The sequence below is a fragment of the Passer domesticus genome, chromosome 7 (genome assembly GCF_036417665.1).
Source record: "Passer domesticus isolate bPasDom1 chromosome 7, bPasDom1.hap1, whole genome shotgun sequence".
In the NCBI taxonomy this organism is placed as follows: Eukaryota; Metazoa; Chordata; class Aves; order Passeriformes; family Passeridae; genus Passer; species Passer domesticus.
The window spans coordinates 36,142,920-36,168,003 of NC_087480.1; the positions used below are offsets into that span (position 1 = coordinate 36,142,920).

At 40.6% G+C, this 25,084-nt stretch overlaps 1 protein-coding gene across 7 annotated transcripts in view; it reads left to right on the forward strand.

The window, feature by feature from the left end:
* The window catches only part of COP1 (COP1 E3 ubiquitin ligase), a 122,203-nt gene that overhangs the window by 59,298 nt on the left and 37,821 nt on the right, over window positions 1-25,084 (forward strand). For all 7 annotated transcript variants that reach the window (XM_064427719.1, XM_064427720.1, XM_064427726.1 and 4 more), the window contains exons 13-15: window positions 972-1,080; window positions 2,789-2,870; window positions 9,597-9,713. In XM_064427719.1, the coding sequence (XP_064283789.1) occupies window positions 972-1,080; window positions 2,789-2,870; window positions 9,597-9,713 (308 nt within the window). The remainder of the gene's footprint in view (window positions 1-971; window positions 1,081-2,788; window positions 2,871-9,596; window positions 9,714-25,084) is intronic.

Consider the following 25,084-nt stretch of genomic DNA (forward strand, 5'->3'; position numbering starts at 1 on the left):
GAGCTGCTCGAGGACCTGCCTGAATGGGATCTGTCAGTTCAGCTTCTGCTGTGTACTTCACAGTTGATAGCTACTGGCGTGCTTCTTTGCCAGATGGTCCAAAAATTGGTGAACAAGTATTACAAATTTTCTTACCTCTCTCACATTTTTTGGGAGTCAGAGTAGAGGCATAGTGCCAGAATGCTACGAGTGTGACTTGGCAGTGTTGCTGCTCTTGTTTTCTCTGCTGATCCTTAGAGTTTGCCAGTGGAATCATCATTTAGTTTTGCACAGCCCCTCAATTCAGCTTGAAATGAAAACCTGTGTGATATAGTTTCTAGGTCTTCATCAGAAACATCTCCTAAAATATTCCTAGCAAACAAAGTGCTGTTTTGTCCTGGTTATGAAGCCATTTTTAGCATTTATGGAAAGCTGGAAGTAGTTTCTCAAAAGTCAAACTTTCATATGCACATAGGTACATATATATAACATCAGATGTGTGCTGCAGGAGAGGTTGATTTACTGTCCATGCATTTATGCATTTTACATATAAAGCTACTCTTAGGTAAGTAGTTATCTTTATGGTATAATAATAATTTGTTTATGGTAATAACAGTAGTGTCTATTGCTGAGAGATAAATGGGTCAAACCTTGAGTTCTCTGAGAATTTGTGTGGTGTTCAAATAGCAAAAAAAAAAAAAATCAATGTTTTAAATAATTGCATTTTGAAAAAACTGTAGACCCTAGCACTTCATGTTGAGGGGCAAATGTCTCTTCAGCAAATAAAGTTTTGCTTTTAGTTTGTGGAATAATGTTTGTTCTATTTCTGATGGGTTTTGTATTTTTCCCCTAAGTTGCATGTTTCGGTGGGGTGGTTTGATCAAGGTGCTGTGTGCTTTGCAAAGATACTCATTGCCTAATGTATTGCAAGAGTGATTTTTGTGTTGTACATTGATTTACTGTAAGACTGACCAGGGCTTGCTCTTTTTAAGCTGTATCAGCTGGAGTAGTTACCACAAGAACCTGCTAGCCAGCAGTGACTATGAAGGCACCGTCATCCTTTGGGATGGATTCACAGGACAGAGATCCAAGGTCTACCAGGTAACACACAACCAGCAAGGAGCATTCCCTGCTGCATGCACTGTGCTGGGAGAGCACCACTGAGTCTGAGGTTCTGCTTCTAGTCCCACAAAAGGCTTTTCTGTTCCACAGGGTGAAATGGATATTACTCCTGTTTGGTAAATGCATCTCATCTACACAGCTTTATTGAGCCGTAGTCCTCTGAGGGAGGCAGCTCTGTCTTCCTGTCACAGTTATGAGGCAGTTGATGTTTTCTTGCTGCTGCTTTTGGGCAGGGAATCTGCACAGGGAGAAAGCAGTTCCTGGAAGCTGTCTCATCTTTCTTTAGAAGCCTCTGTCTCTCCATACCTGTTCCACTTCAGTCTTTGTCAAAAGCTTTTTGTAAAAGTGATTGCCAGCGCAGGTGCTCAAGAAGCAGAAGTGCAAAATGGAGCCTTGAGTGGTGAGGCTGGCAAAAGGGAGCACAAGGCAGAACAAGGCAGTTCCTTCCCCACACAGCCCTCAGCTCCACAGTGAGACCTGTGGCAGGAGAAGTTTCTGGCATTTTGTTTCTTTGTGAAACTCAAACATTGTGTTTCTATCTAATGGCTTCTGAGGAGCTCGTGGTCAGAACGAGAAGGTTGCAAGAGGGCTGTTGTGTTTGGGAAGAGGCTGGAAGTGCTGCAGGCTGCTGTGTCCATTGAAACTAGTCAGTGATAATGAACTACAGACTCCTTGACAGTTCAACATAAGTTTTAGTTCCTATTTAGTCCACTGTTTATCTTTTCATTGTTTTTTAGTCATTTTATAATGCTTGTTTTCACTAATCCTTTGCATATCTCAATTAAAGAGAAATTATACTGGACAGAATAAATCTAGTCTGTTTTCCCCTCAGATACATTTTGCAATTCTTTATGAGGCTGAATAATGAACCTAGAGACGACCAGCTGTTGCTTATATTAAAACAAACTCATTTTGCTTCCTATCAGATTACTTGAATTTTTTATTTGGATTTGCATAGAGGCATTGGCATCTGCTTTGCATGTACTGAAACCCTTTAGTGACTTCATCCTTGTGAGCTTTTTTCTTATAACACTGTGTGAAGGCTACACAAAGGTTTTGACTGAATTTCAGATTTTATTCAATGTGATGTTCTGCTTTCATGTGGGATGGATAGCATAGCAATTACAGCTCTTCTGTGTTTTGAGGAAGAATGTGCAGTATTTTAATAATATTTATTTGAGTGGTAAAACAGAGGATTAGACACCAGGAGATTTACTTAATCGCTCAGCAGGAAGATGAAGATTTTCTGGACTTTCAGTGAGGAGGTGGTTGAAATGGGCATCTTGTCAGTATTGGGAGATACTTAAAAGTTGTTTATTAATATTGAAAGGTACAGCTATGATCTAGGATGAGCAGCAGCTCATGGTAGAACCACAGCCAGTCAAACAATGCTACAAAACCAGGTTTTTAATGTGTATATCTTGAATTTTTTTTCTTTCCAAGTAAAAATATAATCAGTTTTAATTTTTTAAAAAGCCATTCTAGTGTTTTCTGCTTTCCTGGCATGCCTAGCATATGGATAGGACTGGTCTAATTTGGAGAAGATATTTTCTGAAAAACTGCTAAACATAGTAAGCTTCTCTCTCCAGGTCCCCGCTGACAATTATACCAAACGTGTGTTTTCCTTTACTGTTTTATCATATTACAACTCACTGCCTTGCAATATTGTTCTTGTTTGTCTCAACAGGAGCATGAGAAAAGGTGCTGGAGTGTTGACTTTAACTTAATGGACCCTAAGCTATTGGCTTCAGGCTCTGATGATGCCAAAGGTACTATTTTATTTCAGACTCTGTGTAGAAGACATAGGCTCTGTGTATTCCATTGGAAGAACAAAAATGTGCTATTTCAAGTAGCTGCCTTCAGTATTGTAATTGCTGTGGTAATGTGGCAAGGTATTACTGAACCATTTGGATCTTGGAGAAGGAGAGGCTTTGTTTGTATTAACATCTCTTGCTTCACATTTTTTTGTGTAATGTGCTCTCAGCTAACATTCTCCTGAACTCCAAACAAACTCAAATGTGTTTTAACATTAGTTAAACTTGTTGAGTTAAAGCCTCCGGGCTTTCAAAAGAACAGCATGTATTTATATTTCAAAAACGAGGCTGTCAGTAAAACAGCAGCAGTTAAAAAATGCCTGCTGCTCTTTTACCTGTAGCTCTGCATGTTAAAGACTGTGCTTCTTGGAGCTTTAAGGAGCTGGATGGTGGATTGAGTAGGAGTGCTGGGAACACCTCTCAGCCTTCCACACTCCTGGGTCCATTTGAAAAAGCACTTTTGGAGAATCCTTAGGCCAAGCCCTTTACCACTTTGTGGTAAAAAAATGTTCCTCTTCTATACAGGAATCTCCTAAAGAAGAGGATGGCCCTGAGGGAGATGTAGTATTTTTCATCCCTAATGAATGAGAGTTTTATCTGTAATATGTTTACAGTATCAAATCAGAGTTATTTAACAACAAGAGCCTAAAAGTTCCTTTCCTAAGCAGTGGGGATCACTTCTCCCAGATGGGCTGATAGAGCTCTGGACAGAGCTCTTCATGATTTGCTTTGAAATGATACATTAATTTTTCATAAGTGCTAAACTTTGTAAGCTGTTCTCCCCTTCCAAAAAGCTTTTAAATGCTGTTCAAAAATGAATTAATGTTCCTCAGTTATATTTGGCAATAATGGAATCATAGAATAGTTTGGGTTGGAAGGGACCTTAAAGCTCATTTTTTTCCAGCCCCTGCCATGGGCAGGGACACCTTCCACTGTCCCAGGCTGCTCCAAGCCCTGTCCAACCTGGTCTTAGACACATCCAGGGGCAGCCACAGCTTCTCTGGGCATCCTGTGCCAGGGCCTCCCCCCTCTCACAGAGAAGAATTACTTCCCAATAGCCCATCTCACCCTGCCTTCTGCCAGTATGAAGCCCCTCCCCTTGTCCTGTCACTACAGTAATTCCATTTACAAAATTTTAATGATATTTTTTATTTAAGGTGAGTTTAAAATGTTTTCAGTACACTTCCCCTTCCTTTTCTGGCAGAAGACAGATGTGTTTTCTGTGTGCTTAAATGCAGCAGGACTGAATATTCACCTTGTAAGTTAACAGCCTCTTCATCAGTGCTTCCCACTCTTGCCATGCATATAAAAAACTAATCTGCCAGGTAGATCTGCATTTATTAGCATGTTAACAAGGTGTCCAGTTTTGCAAAGCCCAGCTGCAGGCAGAGCTTCTGTCTTCAGTTTGACTGTTCACTTCTTCAGTAATTGTCCTTAAAAGTGTACTGTTTACTTAGAAATTATTGTAATAAAGCCTGCAGATCCACATAACCTGCATTTCAATTCTCAAAGGTCTTTTGAAGGTATATTGGGGTTTTGGTGGATAAAACTGGTCTGGAACTTTTTATCCTTTATTTTCACCATGACTTGCCTGTGATTTGCATATATTAAGAGCCTGTTAGAGACAAATGGAGTCTCAGCACAGATTTTAGAATTTTATGATGTACAGATCAATAGCAGCAAAATGTCCACATTAACGTTGTAGTGTCCATCTTCCATTTGGGTGATCACACTGAAAGAATTAAATGTGAGGGAACGATAACACTCATGACAAATGTCTTAATTCAAACCTGCCTAACTTAAAATTTTGTCCTTCTGCTTATGTTCCTGGTGGTTTGGTCGAGTTCTGGTCAGTTCTAATACACAATAATACATTTTTGGCCAGGTAGAGTGTCTGGCAGGAAAGATCTTTTATCTACTTTTCCTGTCTTCTTTGATTTCTGTGCTCCTTTGAGGCCACACCGGGCGTGCAGGAGCTGATCTCATAGTTCTTCCCCACAAAGCACAAGCATCACGTTTCCCTGTCAACTGGTCAGGACAAGGCAGCAAAAAAAGGGACAGCTCTGCCAGTTCTTCCTCCTTGCCTGTGTATCTGCCTGTCTCTCCTCAGTCTTTTCAAATCAGAAGCTAATTCTGAAAGTAGGTGTGTGTTGGAGAAGGTGCTTATGAATGAAAAATCCTGTGCTTTTCAGCTCTCTCTGCTGGGGCTCAGGCACTGCAAAGGGGATGCTAACAGTGCTATTAGGCAGAAAATGACTCTCCTATAATTAGCAGCAGCATCCTTGGGCCCCAGGTTCTTGCATTGTCCATCTTGTGAGATGAAAATAATCCAGAATATGCTTATTTGTGGAAGATCTTCCTACTTTCACAGCAGATAATGACAGCATAAAAGCATTATTGTACTTAAAATAACTGGTGTGTGTACAAGCCCTTCACTTTCATCTACAGTTGTTATGCACTCTCTTTTTCAAGGGGCAAAGGTACTTGTGTATGTCTATAGGGACCCAAAGGTATGCTCTAACTAGACAGCAATGAACAAAATTGGTGTTTACTTGTTCTACAAGGAGCTTGGGGAGTAGGCACAGCCTTAATTTAAATTCTTTTATGCAGATAATAATGGCAGGAGCTGTGATACTCATGTAAGTAGGAAAGGGTGAATTTCTGCTCCTGGAGAAGAAAAGATGAATTTTGTGAAGGCAAAATGATGCCATCAAAGTACCAGGACAGGGCTAGAGCCAATACACTTAGCTAATGACTTTCAGCCGTCTGTTCTGTGTTGGGGGTGGAGTTCTATGGCCATGGTAAAGTTAGCAGATGAGGGACAGTGAAATATTTGGTGATGCTCTGAAGGTAGAATTTATCTTCATTGGGATAGATGCTTTTTTTCTGGGGATCAAATGTTTCTCTGGTCTGACTTTGTTTTGAAGCTGTTGAAACTGAAGAAGATAGAAGCACTGATAAATTCAAATTAAAAAAGAATCCTGGTTTTACAACTGTAGTTCCGTCATTATTCCTGGCTCAAAATTGAGAGGTAGGATAGAGCAGGAACACCTGGGAGTTCCGAGTTTGTAGCAATAGTTACTTTTCATTGTCTCATGGCAAGGAGGAATGCAGGCCTGTGTCTCATTACATCTGAGGAAAGTAATTTCCATGCTGCCTCAGTAAATTAGACCCTGGTACTAGTCCTGCAGCTAATTTTTTTTTATAGTGCACTTAATTCAGCAAGGCAACAGAGATGTGCAGATATGGCTTCATTAAAAAAAAAAAAAAAAAAGGCCTTCAACAGAGGGGAAATGACCTGAGAACTGCAGCTCAGTCTGCACCACCAACTTCCACAGGATTGTTTGGGACTTCATTTTCTTTGATTATTTCATTCCTTCAGCTTCTGTTGACTTGAGATGTAGGTATTTATTGCCCTCAAAATATCTAGTTGAACCTTCAGTTTAGTCATCTTTCTGGCTAAAAATTCAGTAATTTTCTGGAGATTTGTGGGGTTGTTGGATTGATTTAGTGGAAGTGCCTTGAAGAAGTCAAGAGGATGTTGATATTTATGATATTGGCAATAAAGTCTGTGCCTTATGGAAGGAGTGCCCTGCAGTTACTGCCTACTGACAGTCATGTTTATACCACCTTCCTGACCCTGCACAAGGCAGTGGATCCAAAATTTTGCCTAGCAGGACAATTCAGCAGCTTTCTCCTTTCCTAGGGATTCTGCTAATCTCTGCAAATGAATTTTCTGGTAGTGAGATCCTGTTCCTGGCTTAGAGCTTTTCTGGAGTAGCAGCAGATGAGCAGATAAGAATTCACAAGTGACAGGCTGGATGAAACATCCTTACTCTGTGTACCAACTGTGCACATCAACCTTCAGCTACTGTAGGACAGGCTTCTGCCTCTTTTACTCAGTGTTTAGACACAGAACTGATGCATGGAAAAATAACTGATGAACTTACATATTTGGTGTAAAACTCCAACTAAAAAACTCTTGAAAAGGCTGAAACACTTTAAAACGAAAAAACTGTTCTGGAGGCATCTTTTTAATACTTTAGTGAGGGGGTAGGTATTTGGCCACAAAAAGATGTCTCTCAGCAGCTGCAAAATGAGAGAAAATACGCTTTGAGAACATGTGTTTCAGAAATAGTCAATCTCAGATGGTTGCTTGTCTCATCAACACAATTCTAGATGTTACCAAGACATCTGTGTCGGATAATTACTGCCTCGACCTCAGCAAAACCGATGAAAGCTACAGAAAATAAACTCTACCCTTATGAATTATGCTTTATTAACCTGTCAGTTCTTTTTAAAAAATAATGGGCAGTTCTAGGTAAAACTTGACATGTTTCATTATGTGTTGTTATGTGTCCCATCTATCCTTTTTATGGCACTGACTAAGATATAATTGGAGCCCGGCGTATCTCACAGCAGTTAGATCACAGAAATTGCAGGCTCTAATCTGTGCCTGTCAGTTGTAACGAATATTATGATGACTTTGAGCACATGGATTGTCTCTTCACCAGATTAAATGGCTCAGCTTATGACCTGCAAGCTTGAATGAAAAAAGGAGCCAAGCTGAAACAGAGCCCTCAATTAGCTTTTGATACCGAGCTGGGACCAGATGGCCATTTGTTTGGTTGGGAGGGTCAAGGAGAGACTTGGCTGCTTTGGATGCAGCTTTAAGTACCTGGGTGGAAAGCTTCAGAGAAAGCCTGTGTTGTTTTAATATAGATTTTGGCAGAGTATTGCTCTGGCCTTGAGATCATGCACCCACCTCACACTCCTCAAGTTGAAGTGGTGTTGTCTGCTGACACTGTTCTCTCATAAACATGTTTTATTTGCTTCTTATCTCATCCATAAACTTGATGGCCTTTACTGCCACCAGAACTTAGACTACTCATCTCTTGGGTGTCTGTTCATTTAAGCCAAATGTAAATATTTTTTTGTTCTCCAAAATTCTTTCTTGTTCCCCTCTATCCAGAACATGGTGGAGAAGCTTTATCATCCCGTCTTGCCCGGGAGAAGAGAGCTTCTTAAGTCATGCTTGCAAAGCTTTTATATCACTTAAAAATGTAGCCAGGTGTTTAGGGTGAATATTATAGCTCTGATCAGCGAGAATGCATTTATTTCTGAAAACCAACCTAAGGCTGGGTGCTGTTTTCATTGAATTTTACATAATGCTTCTGGGCAAATAGAGTATGCCACTGGGGTTTGTGTTTCTTCTGGTGTCTGTGTGCTGCTTTCTGATGGTTCCAGACAGCTGCCAGATATCCACACAGTGCTGTATTTACAGTCATTCCTTGGTGTGCTCTGAGCAGTGCTGTTTCCTCCATCCTTGTATGGTCAGAAACAGCCCAGTCTTGTTGCTTTCACTGCTTGCCATACTATTAAAAAGAGCACTGGAACCAACCTGCCAGTATTCCTCCTTTTCTTTTGTCTTCTAAAACTTCCTTGGATAATCCAACTGGAAGCCTTGCTTCTCCCTCAAAGCCCCTGGGAAATGCTGACTAACAGGTGGCACAGAGGACCGCTCAGAGGATGGAGACACCCCATAAAACTGCTGATCTCTCAAGTGTTGATCACAGTGGGTTGCAAGGTTCCTGTTGTTTTGCCATTTTTGCTCACTTCGCCTCCAAAGGGATCTTTCAGTAAGAAAGGAGGATCTGTTTGCCACAGCTCTGAGGAAGCCCTTGCAGCTCAAGGGGAGCTTTTGAGGGGCTTTTAACCCTTCTTGTAGCAACTGTGTGTTTAACATTGGTTCCAGCTTGCTCTGCTTCCAGCCTCAGATTGTGGTACTCAAGTACAGCTTGATCCACTCATCAGGAAAAGAGGGAGGGGAGATGTTTTAGTCTTCTCTGCCTTGTAGGCATCAATGGGGCTTGATGCCAATCTGCTGCTCCTTTATCTGGGCCAAAGGCAGTGCATTGTTTAGCTTTTAATAATAAGATTAACTATGTGAGGAGCACCTGGCACTCTTCCATCTTAAGGTTAAATGGTGCTTGAAGTGTTTCTGGCAGGTGGGGAAGGCTGTGTTTTGAAAAGGCCTGGTGTTTTTTGCTGGTCATTCTCTGAAGCACTGGAGTGCTTAGTGGAAGAGTCCCTTCTAGCACGTAGTTTAATCAGTGTTCATGTGGTACTCTCACAGAACAGTAAAGTTCTTGTACCAGGGGATTATTGCATCATAGGAAGGCAGCATACTGATTTCTCTCCTGTCTGTGCCAGTTTCTCACGAATAAAACAAGTTGTTCTCACTCACTGTGCATACAATTAGGTATATTTATTCTGTGCAAAGCAATTTTGCTGTGGAGCATGGAGCTCTTGCATCCCAGCCCAGGGAGAAGGAGCAGAAAAGGATGTAAGCCTTGGTTGTATGAATCTGCACTGCAGTAACTGAGATTATAGCATGTGGTTCATCACCTGCTCTGATGGTCTCAGGTGTGTGGGATGGGCACTTCTGGCATCTCCTGTGTGTATAAAAGTGGGCAGGATATCTACAATATGAACTTGAGAATATTCTCAAACTTATCAACCACCAGTGATAACTGACCCTTTAGACTCACTAACGTCTTAGCAACTCAGGCTTTCCAGAATCTTATTCATGAAATAACTAGATTTTAGGCCTTTCAGATGAAGTTCATGTATTTGTTGGGGTTTTTTTGTTTATTCATGCCTCTCTTTCCCTTTCTCTAGTGAAACTGTGGTCTACCAACTTGGACAACTCAGTTGCAAGCATTGAGGCCAAGGCTAACGTGTGTTGTGTCAAATTCAGCCCATCTTCTAGGTATCACCTAGCTTTTGGCTGTGCAGGTAGGTAAAAGGGATTTGGGGCAAAGGGATATTGTTTCTTCCTTCCTTTATTCCTTATTCTCCCCAAATATGTGAGGTTGGCTGCTGTGCCCAAGGCTGAAGTGTCATTGCAGTTAAAATGTCTCTGAGTAAAGCTTCTCAAGTGCCACAATACTGTGTCAATGTCACGCCCCAGCCTGGCTTTATCATTTGGGTGCCTTTATCAGAGATAAGGCAGGTAAAGAAATCACCCAGTGCATTTATTGGGATCACTAAGGCAACCAGGCAGAGCTCAGCTCTGGGAGTCTCAATGTGTTAACATGATGAGAGCTGCTCTTTCTGATTTATAATATTGTTCTATAAATGCTGCAAAGCCATACTGGGAATTTTAACTGGTTTTACCTGAAGCGTGCTGTAAAGCTGTGGCTGTGCATGTTCCCCTAGCTCCAACTACAATCCCTGTGGGTGGGCTCATGTTTTCCTAAGCTGGGCAAAGATGGCTGTTAACATTTTTATTTTTTTGAATTAGTCAGTGGGGAAGGCACAGGGAGCCTTTTATTCACTTAGATTAAATGGTTCTTGGTGATGACACAAAGATCTGAGAGCAGAGCAGGTGTCGCTTTGGGAGGAAGCTGTATTGTGCTATGCATACAGTAACTAAAATTCACAGGTGCCTATAAATGTTTAACAAACTCTGCATTTTCTTTCTCCTTGGGGAATTTTAATGGACTTGTAACTAGTTGTTCTGACAACATTTGTTCTCTCTGCACTCTGGGATATAACGTTGATCATTCTTGCAACCACTGGTTTGCCATTTCATTTGGGTGTTGTCATTTCCAGGCCGATTCTGCTTTGGTTGTAACTCTTAGGAGGCAAAAAATAAACTTGCATTTTGAATCCAGAAATGGACTCAAGATGGAGTGTAAAATATTGACTTGCTTGACAGGCCTCTCTCTGAAGTTTAGTGAATCACATGTAAAAATAGTTGAACGACATCATCTACTAGCAGCATTTGAATGAGAAGGGAGTCTCTGGGAAAGGCTCTAGGGAAAGATGAACACTACCTCCAAATGGATCAGCCACTGATTAAAATATACCTGTAAAAGCACTATGAAACAGAATTCTTCTTGATAAATAGGTAACTGGGGTTCTGTGCCACCTGAAAGGCAGAGGGGGGATAAGGCACAGATAAATCAAGGAAGGATTTTGGAGCTGGAGGGCATGTGGGGTGTCTCTGTCCCCACACCCAGGTCTAACAAACTGGGCTTGTCTTCAGCAAGTGTGTTGAGAAACAAGTATTAGCAAGCCCTAGAAGTTTCATGGAGGCTTTAAAGGACTGCATACATGTTTCTATTATTTAGTGGATGCTGAGGGGTAAAAGGGTATTTGTACTGAAAGAAGTGTTTGCATCTGCTTGATGTTTGGTAATTGAATCTCTAAATAAAAATTAAAATGGATATTTGATTGATATTATGATTGTTGAAACAATTACATGGGGTAATTGAAGTGATGGAAATTACTTCCCACAATGGAATTCTAATTGATCTTTCAGCCATAAATACATGTGAGGAAAATGGCATATTAAAAGAAACACTGGTATCTTGAAAGACATTATTTCTGAAGTCCTAAAAAATAATCAGAGCAAAGAAATGAGTTAGTGTCTACTTTCATACCCCATATAGTAAAACAGTCATGTTTAGTGTGTTATGATGGAGACAAAGGTTTTTCTTCTCCATCAGCTTCAGCTAGTCTTGCTTAATAATTTCATTTAGTTTGTGGAAAAAGGAACATAACTGTTGCATAGCATGAGTTGTCACATAGGCTATAAAATTAATAAAGGAAGAGTCAAAGCTGACTTCTTTGAGTAGTACTAAAAAAAAAAAGCAGGGAACAGGGCACACTGACTTTGACCACTCCTGTTTGCCCCCAGAGAAATCAAAATGAGCAGCACTAAACACTAATTCAGTGACCAGTGTAGTGGCCAATTTCAGAAAGCTGTCTTAGCCCTGCCTTGGCTTCCTCGCATGGCTAAGAGGATTTTCACATTTTGAAAACTGTTTTGATTACTTATTCAGAGATTTATTCAAGTATAGAAGAGCCAAGACTTCTGAGCATTTCATGCCCCACAGAGTCTTGTATTGTATTTAAACAGAAGTGCTGTTTCTCTATATAATCTCAATTTATTTGCTGATTTGATGGAGCCTAATGCTATATATGTCTGTATTTTTGTGTGTATATATGTATATATCTATAGTTTAAGACATGATGAGGTAAGCAATTCACAAAATAGGGAGGAAGTATTGGTACATAATATTTGAGCTATAAAAGGAAGAAGTAAATTGATTTATTGTACTATTAATTACATACACACTTCAGTTCCTTTTTTCTGTATGCAGAATAGCTGAAAGCCAGCATAACTTCTTTAAGCAATGTAATTTTGACTGAAGTAGAAATTTTTCAGGGTTGACATTTTTATTTTCTTTAAAGGTTCTCTTAACCATTCATAAAGCTGGACCATCTTTTCATAATGTTCTTTCACACCTTGCTTAAGAAAAGCTCTTCTCTGCCCTTGACAAATGCATCTTGTCCACTTGCATCTATCTGTTCAGAATCCCTCCTTGAAATGGGTTTCCCTAATCAGATCTTTCATCTAGATCAGCATCTCTGTGCTGGTTCCTCCCTTGCCTTCACCACAGAAACAGAATTACCATCTTAAGGTCCTTTCCACCCTGTCCCCATCTTACATTTCTTCTCACTTGTTTGTAATATTTTGGCTGTTGGCCCACACGGCCCACCATGCTACATTGTGCACAAGTGAAAGGTTCAGAAGTGCTTTTCTACCTTCTCCAATTTTAAAACCCTTTTACAGAAAAATTGTAAGGAAGATACCAAGGTCCCTTAGAGATCTGCCAACACATGGCATGAATTAGGTGAGCTGAGGCAGCACAGGGTTCACAGCCTGACTTTGCTTCGTTCCCTGTAGGGAATCTTGAACCAGAGATCAGGGTCTAATAAAAGCATTTCCACCTGCACCCAGTTTCCATTCTGCATTGCCAAATAAAAGGAGGGAACTGAAGGACTGTAGGGGTGGATTTGGAAGCCAAGTCAGGCTGTGAACCTTGTGGCACAGTGAGTGAAATGGGGGGGTTCTGTCACAGGATTTGCTGTGATGCTTTGATTTAAACATAGCCATCTTTAAAAGTGTTGTTAGACTGTATATCTCCATGAGGAACACTCTTCTCTAGTAGAGAGCACTGAGTTGGCTTCAGATGATGTAGGAAAACAAGCTTTAGATGCCACTAAAAAAGCAAATCTCAAGATTAGCATCTAATGTGGATGATATATAAGTTTCTTTTCTGTACTCTTCACTCTGAAGCTTTTAGATGACCAAAAAAAATTATCTTGGGTAGCTTAAAACAGAACAAATGGGCCATAAACTAGAAATAGAGCCTATAGAAGAGAAATGGATATTGGTTTGAGAAGTAATTCACTTAAAATCAGGCACTTCAGGTGAGAGGAATGCTGGTATGTCTGACTGCAGCCTGATAAAATCTGTTGCAGTAGAGAGGGCACATGAAGAAGCAAAAACCCCTTTTGTCTGTTACTTTAATAAAATATTCTATTTGCATGCTTACTGAGTTGAAACATTGTCCAGTATAAACTGTAATCACTGCCAAATACAAAATCAGGTCATTTTGTGGTCTTTTCCTCTTTTTAAAAACAGATAGGGTTTTATTCTGAAATTAGCTATATAAATCATGGCTGAAGTTATTATTGTTCTGCCTCAGCAACAGCATTGATGTCCTTAACCCATATATTTTCTAGCAGTGCTGTTTCCCTGCTTTAAAAAGAAAACTAAAGGCTGAAAATGCATCATGCACTTTGCAGCTGGAATATCCAAGTTGTGCAGTCTGGGTGAGATCAGACTGTCTGCTAACTCCAGTGAGCTCAGTGTAGCTATTGATAGTAGGAATGTTTTATTCCAGCCTGCTTGTAATAGTGTCAGCAGCTACCACTGACTTTTTATTTCCTATATATTATGCAGAGGTTTTGTAAGGATTCAGAGATCTGAAGTTTCTATGACATTAGATGCATCATCTCCTCAAACACTATATTTTTCCCTCTAGGTCTGACAAATCTAGCAGGTTGGATTGAGGGCTGAGAGAGGTTTCTCAGGGCTGCAGAATGCAGGACAGAGACTGTCTCCTCTCCAGGAGCTTCACAAAATAAGTGCAAGCAGCAGAGAAACACATATGGACAGGATAGCAACAGAACAGCTGCAGCATAGTCAGAATTTATGGTCTTGCTGCATTAGTTTTAGCTTTGATCAGTCCCTAAAACAGCTTTGCTGTGTTGTCACAAACTTGATATTGTGGGTTCAGATGAAGTGATCACAGCAGGGAAAAAGTGGGATGGTGCTGATTGATGCTGATCTTACTACTTAGAGCAACACAGTTGGAGACTGCTGCATTGGGGATGCCATACTCCCTCCTAAACACCCCAGATTTTGCTTTTCCATCTCTTCCTTCACACTACCAACTGCATGGCCAAAACTGAATTGCCTTTTTTCTGGATTAAGTTATTCCCTGATCCATGGAGCACCAGTGCCAGCCCCAGACAGGCTTTTGGCAGCCTGTATCAATGCTAACTGATTTTTAACTGTAATTACTAACAAGGGGCAAACCCTCAGTGAACATGAGGTGTACTCTTAATGCTGAGGCTCTCTTACCAGCTCTCTCTTCCTTATTCCCTTCCTCACTTTCTGCTTTTCCTTCCAAGGTGATTTTGCCCTTCCCCACCACTTTTTCCAGTCTGTTTAAAGATGTTTCATGTGCACCATCTTTAGCATTGAACAATGATGTATTCTGGTTTTGGATGGTCACAAAAATAATTTGATACTATGGAAGCAGCATTATGAAGGACTCCTGTTGTTGTGTCAACAACTTTGTTTTCATTTGCAGTTATTTACCCACCCCTTAAGGTCTCTGCATCACAGTTCAGGGTCAAAAGTGGCTTTTTTATCATCATTCCATTTTTCTAATATACCTGGTGTCCAAGTGGGGCCACTTTGGAGACTATCCTGACCAGAAATATTGATTTTTCTGCTGCAGTAACTGGAGCAGTGATTTCTCTTTTCCAAACATCTCCCTGTAGAGTTAGCCTCGTACACTGTCTCAGATCTGGGTGACTTACCTGGCTTGTCACTCAGCTCAGAAGAATGATGGGATATTAATGACCAAGAAGGTAGTGTGCCTTTTTGGAAGAGAATTAATGTTTTCCAGCTGAGAGCAAGGACTTACCTTAATAGATTCTCATGGGTGAGTAGTATGTTCTGTTGAAAGCCTGCAGTGACTCAGAAAGGATCTATTTGTGTGAATATATGACATGCTTAGGGTGGAGTTAGGCAGCTTCCTTGGGGTTGAGCTACAAAATTACCTTCAGTGTATGAATTGAGCTTAAAGGCACAGATAAAGGTTAGGCATTCCTTACAAACCTGTGGGAAAACTTCACAGCAGTGAGTGCTCAGAATCCAACCTTGATGAAAGCAGTGGCATGCAGCAGTTCAGGGCTTGCCCATTACTTGGACAGGACTTTACCTGCACTATGCATTTTCATTTTGTGGGTATGCAATAATAAACCTTCTTCTAGTCCATGATCTCTGAGGCTGTTGGCAGGGGAAGTAGGGGACAAGGTCTGTGTTTTGGAAGTGCACATTTGTCACCTTTAATTCAAACTCATTCCAGAATTCACTGTAAAGCCTTACTTGTTTTGCATTGGAAAGCATTTACAGGACTTCAGTCAGTTGAGAGTTGTTTGGAGCAATCTGTATTTTTTGGCCAGTAGGGCTGTGATCATATTTCTATCCCAAAGCACTTATTGTAGTGGAAACACTGAGCTTAATGGGATATTTTAGGTGAGGACAAGTCTTTGAAGGTTTAACTTACTTGTTATCCCTCTTCATGGACCCTGGGATGTAAATGAAGGTGAGATATCAAACCAAGCCTTCTGCTGTCCTGGTGAAGGCAATCTCTCTGGCTCGTGGATCACATTGTACTTCTGCTTGGGACTGACAGTGAGAAGAACTGCACCTATACCATGTTATTTAAACTTAAGATCTTTGTAGTAAAGCTGATTTTTCTGTTCCTGCACATCAGAGATGCTGCCAGATCTGCCAGGTAGTGTCTTCCTGCCTTGCTGCCACTGCTTCCTAGGAAATCACAAAGGGCTATGAAACCTCTCATCAGTGTGCAGGATGTGTCGCAGGTGCAATTTTCACATAAGCCTTAAGAGTTCAAGAGCTGATAGAACTTTTTTACTTACACAGAAAAAGCAGTATCTGACTTGTCTAGGATAAAGCAATTGGAATGAATAGTGACTAACAATATAGAGACCTACTGGGGAGTTTCCTAACTTTGTCCCAGAGGTCATCACACTTCAGTAACAAGTGAATGAATAAAATGAACTTGAAAAGCTCCATTTGATTCTCTAGAGAAAAGGATAAATCTGTCATTGGCAGAAATGAGCGTACTAATTGTTTGCTTAAATATTCTTTTCATGAACATTTTGTCTTACAACTGGCAGAGAAGTCATTTAGTCAATGTGACGAAATTCAAATTTAAATTGAAATGAGCCTTGGAATTCAGGAACAGATAGCCGACTCCAACATTCATCTTTCTCTCAGAATGCCAAATTGCTCTTGCTGCTCGCTGTTGCTGTATCCCTTAAGAGTTTAATGCTTTCCAACCTCGGCAGTTTCCAAAGCTGCAGTTTTTCTGGTAGCTCGTTCAAAGGAATTGCTCTTTGGAATGACATCCTCTGTAATGGCTTCCTGTTCAGACTGCATGGATGACCTGTTTCAGCCTTTTATTTGGGTACTGTGCTTCCATACTAACTGTGATGACTGTCACATAGCACAGGGAAATCTGTAACTGGTGAGTGCAGTGTGGGCTCTCATCTTTTGTTAGTGTCTGAGCATCTAAACATTGCAGCAGTCTTTAAGAGTAGAGTTTTAAGTGTTTGGGCAAGGTTCATATCAGCCATTTAAATCTCAAGAAAATGACAAAAAATGAGACTGTAGATGCATGTGCAAATCCAGTTGCTCTTCATGTTACTTGTTTTATTGCCTCCTTAGGGTATGTTGCTTCTTTTCCCCCTTGGATACCTGTGTATCATCACATGCTTTCCTGTGCTTGTTTCCCTGTGTACACAATCCACCATACCTTTGGTTTAAGCCCTCCTATCTGAAGCTTGGATTTTAGCAATTGTAACGCTTCTAATGTCCTTCCTCTCTTCCAGTGGAGTCTGCTGTGAGGTCAGTTTAGATAATGAATCAGATCATCATCTCCAGAAGCTAGTTAAGACTAATATCTCCTCAGGCTAGTGAAGCAAAATGTAGTTCTGGACTAAAATCAGGTTTGACTGATAATTTGGCCAGCTCAGGTCTCAGGAGCCTGCACTTTCCTTTCCTTAGAGCTGCTTTAACTGCTCTGAAGCCTGTTTGGTTCTCTTTGTGTGGTGTCTACTAATACAACAGAAACCTGAAAGCTGTTTCTTCATAAATGCACTCTTAAAATCCTAGGGAGGATGTTCCTTTTACATCCATCTTTTGTAATGCCTCAAGCCCTTGTCTGCATGATCTTGACCTCTTGGAGTGTGTGGTTCCAGGGAATCTGACTGTGCTGCCCTTTCCCTGCATCACAGCTCTGTGACTTGAGCAACTTTGATTCCTTCAAAGAACCAGAGCTGACATGGCTTTGGCATTAAGAAAAGTGTTTGTTGTGTGCAGTATGTATCTTGAATTGAGAGAGATGTGTTCAGCAAGTGGCATGGTATTTTTAGCTTTGATAGATGTACCCAGCACTCCATGTGCAAGTAAGGCTCCTGTTGCTCATGTAAGAAGTTTCATCTCTTCCAAGGTCTAGTCCATTTAAACAGCATGGAATTGAAGCACCTTTTACCATAAAATGACTGTTCTTCACATATTATAGGTGTCATAAAATTTATTTTGGACATCAGCTTACAGGACTAGTGCATGTAGAGTTAGGTATTTACATAGCCAGTGAGAAAATCTGTGTTAGGAGCATAACTGAATGTTGCATCTGAACAGTGCATAACTATTCTTTCCTGTTTCAGATGTGAAGAATGAATTCTTTCCAAAGCTCCAGGTTTTATTACTGCTGTTGTCTTCATTAGTTTTGTAGCATTATTAAATCTTGCTTGTGTGTACTGAATATTTTGTTTCTCCAACAGTCTGATAGACAGCAACCCTTGAATTGCAAAAAAAATCTATGCCTTACTCCTGTGAGAAATTGCTATAGCTCTTTAAAACCATAAAGGTCAAAGTTTCAAAAGAGTTCTAGAAAAATGTGTTTTGCTTCTCTCTCCCATCAGAGCCCTTTTGCCACCTGATTAATATCTAATGTTTTATGTCTCCTCCTTCTCTCCTTAATGTAAGACAAGTTATTTAGGATGAAGGCTTTATGGGCTGCTGTATCAAAAGCTTTAGACAAGTCAGTAACAAAATGTCCCCAGTGTGTAAAGACCATTATCCATAACCTGGCAAATGATATCTGTAACTTTGAGCTATAGGGAATCTGTGGAATACAAAGGTTAAAAATCCAGTTGGCAGTTCCCATCAAGGCTGCTGTTCTCTTTATCTGTTCAGCAGAGGGAGATATAGATCTTTAGAGGAATGCTAGTGTTGGTATATATTTTTTAAAAAATAGTACAGTTGGTGTGAGTAAGAGATGCAAATCACTGGCTGAAGCAGGGTATAGTGTTTCCTGCAGAGCTCTGTCAAAATATTTCAAGTGCTGACCTGAAACCCTGTGCTGGCACACCCCTGAGCCTTTCTTTTGTAGAAGGAAGAGTAGAAGGGTCTTATTGTGCTGTTGGTTTTGCCAGAGATTAAACTGACAGACATTCAGTCTAACCTCAGTTCTTTATTTCAGTTTTGATGGAGTGGATCTTTCTCATTGTGCCTCTTTTATCATCCATTTTGCTAAACACTGCTGGTCATTTTCCTTCTTCTCAAAGCTGTGTTCTTTGTTTGTTTAAATGAAAACCTGGGCTGGATTTGTGTTTTAATTCCCTAAATATGATTTTTTTGAGGGTAGATTTCCATTGGATTCCTTAAATCTAATCTTTGGAGGCTGTTGCCCATCATCTGTATTGCAGTGTAGGAAAATGAGATTAAGTTGTCATCTCCAAATACCCGTGTGCCTTCCTCTGCTTTAGAAACTTCCTTTCATCTCCTTGCTAACATCATGGGCTCTGTGGCTTCCTCACTTTAAAGGGTTTAGTTGTTTGGGATTTTTTAACATCTTGCTACCAGCAAAATGAATCATACAGACCTTGCTTAATCTTGTATGGTCTTTAGAGCACACGGGGGAGGTTTTCACCTGCAGGGAAAATATGTATTGAATGCTTTCCTCAAGTTCAGTCCCTTTTTGGGTGGCCATTGAATATTTGACACGTATGAAGGTGGGGTGTGCAGGACCTCCCCGGGAGTCTGGTACCACTTGTCTAGACAGAACTCTGAGAGCAAATATAAATGAAGTACTGCATCCCAAATCATCTTGGACACACACCTGAAATACAAAATAAGGGCATTGTTACAGTTTGCTGCTGTGGAGCAGAGCATTGCTTCTAAAAGAGATTGCTGAGATTTCCCCAGGGCTGCAGAAAAATGGTTATTCAGAGAAAAACTGTTCCTTCACTGCAAAGGAAACTCCAGGTAAAAAGAAATGGAAAAAGCAAATGCTTCAGATGAATAATTTTGTCTTAATTATAGAAACAAAGCACTTGCAGTTTCTGCTGGAAATAAAAATTGTGAATAAAAAGCCACATCCAGCTAACATTTTAATGTGCCTGTGATAATGGCTGTTGGGATAAATTTTTCTTGCTTTATTGGGGCTTTTTTGGAAGGGAAGGTACAAACAGGAAAAATTAAAAATACCAGTTAGCTTTACCTGTGCTGCAGTGTTCTGTGGGGAGGTGTTGGAGTGACATGGGTCATGGGTGACATTCTGCTGTCTGCTCTTCATGTGATTTGTCATGCTGCAGGAGAGAAGCAGCACACTGCATTCTTCAGCAGGATGCTCCAGACAGTTTTGTCCGCAAAGGTTCTTTGCTTCAGGCTGTATCAAAGCCATTTTTAATCTCTTGCCTTTACAGTAAGGGAAATTGTTTGTACAGAGGGCACTGATGTCAACTTACTGCTGTTGATATTATCTAATTCCTTCTTCAGAAAATTCTTGTGCTAATTTTTAGTGCAGAGCTTTGTTCCTGTGAATTCAAGTCCACTTTTCCCTGTCCTTAATGCATTGTCATCTCTTTTCTTTTCCTGAAGCATCTGTTTATTTTATGTAGTGGAAACTCTCACAGTCTTCCCTTCCAGAAGTGGTTTGTGATAGGCCAAACCCTGTGCTCATCATACCCAATTCCAGTATTACTCTCTCAATTGAAATAGACCTGTTTATAGTGTTTTGTTGGCTGGAAGGCTTCTTCACCATTCTTTGCCAAATGCTACTCTGCATTTCTGTTACTGAAATAAAGACCTTTTTTTTCCTCCCTGCTGTCTCCTCTGCCCTGAAAGAGATTTTTTTGGGGAAGTTGTCACTCCATGAAGTTTCACTGGTCTTATTGAGTTGAATTATTCCCAAAGATTGAATGTTCAGCTGTCCTATGTCCCCAGTCTTCTCTCCAGAGCAAGACCCACACATACGGATGTTCAAACTCCAGCCTGCCTTTCTGCTGTAGGGAAGATTAAATCTCTACCCCAAACTTCCTGAATAAAGTCACCTCAGTCACATGAAGATCTGCAAGTACTTTTCTTTTTTTTTCACTAGTAAGGAAAAAAAAAAATGAATTAAAGGAGAGCTAAGGTTGCATGACAGTGCTTTGTGCCACCCCCGTCGTGTGGGTGTCGATAGACAAAACCTGAAAGATCTGAGAAGCCAGAAACCTGTGCAGCAAAACACAGCCCAAACATGATTGCTGTAGTGCTGAGAGGTGGGCTAATGCCTTGCCTTTCTTGTGTCAATAGCAAATAGCTGAAGCAAGTTTGTATTAAAAAGAAAAAAATCTCCCTAATCCTTTGACATAAGAGCACTTTCAAGACAGCTGAGGGAAGAGTTTATAGAATTGTCTTTGGAAATGCTTGGAGCATGGCTGAGTAGGGCTCTTGAACACAATTATTTAACTTGGGAATTGAATCCAAGTTTGCAGTTGTCCCATCCTTGACTGAGCAGTTGGACTGGCTGGATTTCAGAGGTCCCTTCCAAACTACAGTATTCCATTACTTCCAGGGCCCTTGAGCAAAACCAGATGTCTAACAGATCTGGCATTCTATATAGGATTAAGTTTCATTTGAGCTTCATCATAATTAAATTCTAAGTTGTCTTTCACCCAGCCTTTGATATCATTGCCTTGGCAGGGAGGCTCCATTTCCTGGTGCACAGGTACATAGAAGATCCACTGGAGAAGTTCCACTTTTTTTATTAATGGCTTTTCAGTAAGTCTGTAAGTAATTCTGGAGCTAGGTAGATGACTTTTGTAGATTTCCTCTGGAATTTAAGGAAATGAGTTCTCAAGCATTTAATTTTCAGGGTTTGGCCTTTTCTCAGGTGTTGCTTACCTGGCCCTTGTTCAGGTTTCTCTAAGGACCAAGGTACCCTAATGTGCCATGTCATCCTCAGTGTACTGTATGGAAGGACAGTGATTTGAGTTTATTTTTAAGTCAGGATGTTTTTCCTTTTTATCTCCTTCTTCTTTCTCCTCCCTAACAGAAGAAAGCTTTTTTCCTGGTGAAAACTGAGGTTTCATGTAAGTCTCCTGATCCTATTTCCATTTTTAGTCTAGCCGAAGACTTTACCTTTGTGGATTCAAGCTTCCTTTTTTATAGCAAAAAAAAAAAATCACACTGAGCTTGGCCAAAAAAGAGACTTTTGGTTAACCCATCTAAAGTTCTGTTGTTTTACCTCTTGTTTATCTCTGTTCAGCAAATATTCATCAGGATGGCTCATCCCCTCTTTCATGACACACCAGGTAGGGAAATAACAGTGGGTGCTCTTTCCTTTTACCCAGAGACACTCCAAAGCAAGCTTTGATTTGAACCACTGTACTCTGGACACTTGAAGGCATGAGGGTGTAGTTATATTTTCCTGCTAAACAAGTTGCCTAGATACAATTCTCAGAGCCCTGAAAACTGAGTGATCTTGCTTACACTTGGTATACAGAGGAGAAACGAGTGAAAAAAGATCAATTTGTGTAGGTAGATGTTTAAATATATAGAATTGGACTTCAGCTAACCCCTTCAATGTTTGAGTGATAGATGCTTCCTCTAGGAACTCTGAAATTATTTTTTTTTTTTAGCCAACGGAAATAAAACTGAAATGAAATGTTACAAAGTCATGTCTCTCCTCTTTTCATTCTGATGAAAAGCATTTTGTGGGCTTGTTTTATATCCTTTTATTTTGCTGTTCTTTTGGTTTCCCCAGCATAATCTAATTGATGGCAAGCAGAGGTATCTTGCACCAAATTTGCTCTGACTCAGTTTGTCTTGTTAAACAGGTCATTTAAATACACCCCCTCAGACTATAAACATCTCTTATTGTTCCTGCTGATGTACAGAGTTTCACTGGTGAAAACAAACCAGCCTTGATCCAAGCTTGAGGTTCAAGTGGAGGAAAACAGAACATGGGGCAGTCATGAGCTGAGGACATGAGTTACTAGATATAACAGATCAGACCATCATGGTGAGAGAAGCACAAGAGCACATTACAGATTACACTCCAGCCTGAGCTTCTGTCTCAGTAAAAGATCTGTAGCACAAGATATGCAGGACTGCAGGCTGTAGCCAGAGCATTAATGTATGAAATTATTTTGACCTTTAGGTTTGCTGTTGAAGATGTATTTTATTTTGAAAAAGTCCAAAATGTGCCTTGATCACAGAATACTTCTAGCAGACCACTTAATTAACATCTGGCTGCCTACCTGACAGCTGTGCATTTCAATATGGGCATCTTCTTGTCTGTGGCATTTATCTGCTGTGGAACAAGGAGCATCATTATATTCACAAGTCTGTGAGTGCTGAGAAATCTAAGTAATGTAAGGGACTTCTTTTTTTAATGGATCAATAATCTAAATATTGAACTCTTGAGAAATGTGCATTTTTAAATGATTGAAATAAGAAAAATGGGCATTGATTCTCCAGCAATTTAGTTTTCCAGAGGAGAGCCACAGAACCTTTGTATGCAGCTCTTGGGTCTTTCTAGTGGTTACATCCTTTGAATATAAAACTGTTGCATTGCAGGTAAATTTCTGTTTTGCTGTCCTTGGCTTGATATTCCTTCAAGTAAGTGGTTCTTGGTTGAAAAAAGCCTGGGGGGTCTTGTGAATTAGCTGATGCTGATTAATGTTCATGGTGAAAGTGGGTGAAACACACGACCTACAAGATGAATGTTACCTGGAGAGTGAGATTGCTCTGCTCTCTGGTTTTTGTGTGTGGCTGCCTTGTGTGTGCTGGTACTCAGTGAAAGATAGAACTGCTGCTGTGTGACACCCTGTCATAACCCTTGCTGCTCTTTGTGGAGCTGCTGTGCATCACTGCACAGTAAGAGCTTTACAATAGGTGGTGTTGAACCCAAAGCCTGCTGCTAACAGCAGTTTTGTAAATTTTTTTAACAAGTCTAAATGTAAGGAAAATCACTTCTGGGAAAAACAGACTCTGTCCTTTTCTTTCTTTCGTATAAAATCCAAGATCAATTCCATTTTTCTAAACAACTCAGAGATTACCTGCAATGCTGCTGGCTCCATTAGCAATTCCCAATTGTCTTATTTTAGAAGTTCTGAAATCTGATTTTCTGTGACTGTGTAACCACATCATCAGCTCATTTACTGCATCCCCACCCCTGCAACCAAGCTGAATCTGAGAATTGAGGCCAAGGAGGTGCTGATCCCTTCACCTTGTTGAGCACAAACCCATCCTTCTCTTTTGCTCTTTTCCTGCCAGCTGGAGTTGTGTGAATTTATGAGCAGCTGAGCAGAGAGGGATGCCATCCTTTGCTGACACGGGTTGTATTTACTGAAGAGGTGGCAAGATCTCAGGAGCTTGGAGAAGTCTGAATTCTTGATTAGTTGTCACTTGATGGCTCAAAGGTGAAAGCAGCAGTGTCTTAAGGGAAGTAAGCTGAGTGTAATGGAAAAGCACTATTTACAAACTCAGGCTTGTGGTCAGAGACCTCTCTGCAGCAATGGCAGAGCTTAGCTGTCCTTTTTGCCTTCTGAGATCACTTAAAAATACATGTATAGAAAAATAAAACCACTTGCCAGCAAACATTTGAATTCAGAAAGTATAGCAGCAGATTTCTGTCATGCTCAGCTTCTGCAGTGACATTGAACTAGATGAGAATTGTTCTGGAGTGTTTAATTTGTTATGAAATATATACATGTTCTTTCCCTTTATTTCATAAATATTTAAATTAAGCCTGAATACAGAAGAAAAGGTGAAGCAGGGAGCTGTTGCTGCCCAAGGACTGGGCAGGCAGGAGGCTTTAATTCTCTAAATGTGAATTCTGAGATGAACTTGTTCTGAGTGAGTTTCCTAGTTGGGGTAGAAATTAGCTAAATTATGATATTATTGTTCATTTTGAGGAGCAAACAAGAAGCAAATACCCCTGGTGTTGCTGGTTAGCAGTGGAGCATGCTCCATGGTCTGCCAGGGATGCTGAGAGCAGGAGCCAGAACTGGGATGCTGGATGAGCTGATAGGTTCTTCTGGAGTTCAGGAAGTGTTTGATTCCCCTCGTTACCCACTCCATTTCCCCCACCTTCATCTGCCTCTTGGGAAAATCTCATTTTCTGAGCCTCCCAGAGCACCCTGCCACCTCACCTCTGATCTGCTGGTGTGCCAGAGATGCTGCTCCTCCCAGACAATTTCACATCATCAAAGTCCACCAGGCAAGGCTTCTGCTGGGGTCCCTGGGAGTTGTATTTTTCTCATTTCGCTTCACTTTGGGGCTCTCTACTTCCTCAGCAGATGGCATTTTTATCATGTTTTTTGTGAAGTCCATATGGCCTACAAGAGAGAGTATCTCTTTAATTGTAAAACATGACCACCTGTTCAGATTTTAATGAGTGCAGTGAGCATTCATCTTCATGTATCTACTTAAAAATAGCTGCTTCAATTGAACTTAAAAAAAACAAACAAAAAACTAAAACTCATTTGGGCGCCAACACTTTGTCTGCTGAAATAATCAATTAATAATTAAGTGGCTAATTTTGGAGCCCAGTGGCCTTGCTGGTTGCCTCAGAGCCGTTGTGATGAGAGCAGACAGTGATTGATTGCCCTGCTGATGCCGAGAGGCACAGCCTTGCTGGGGCCAGATGCTG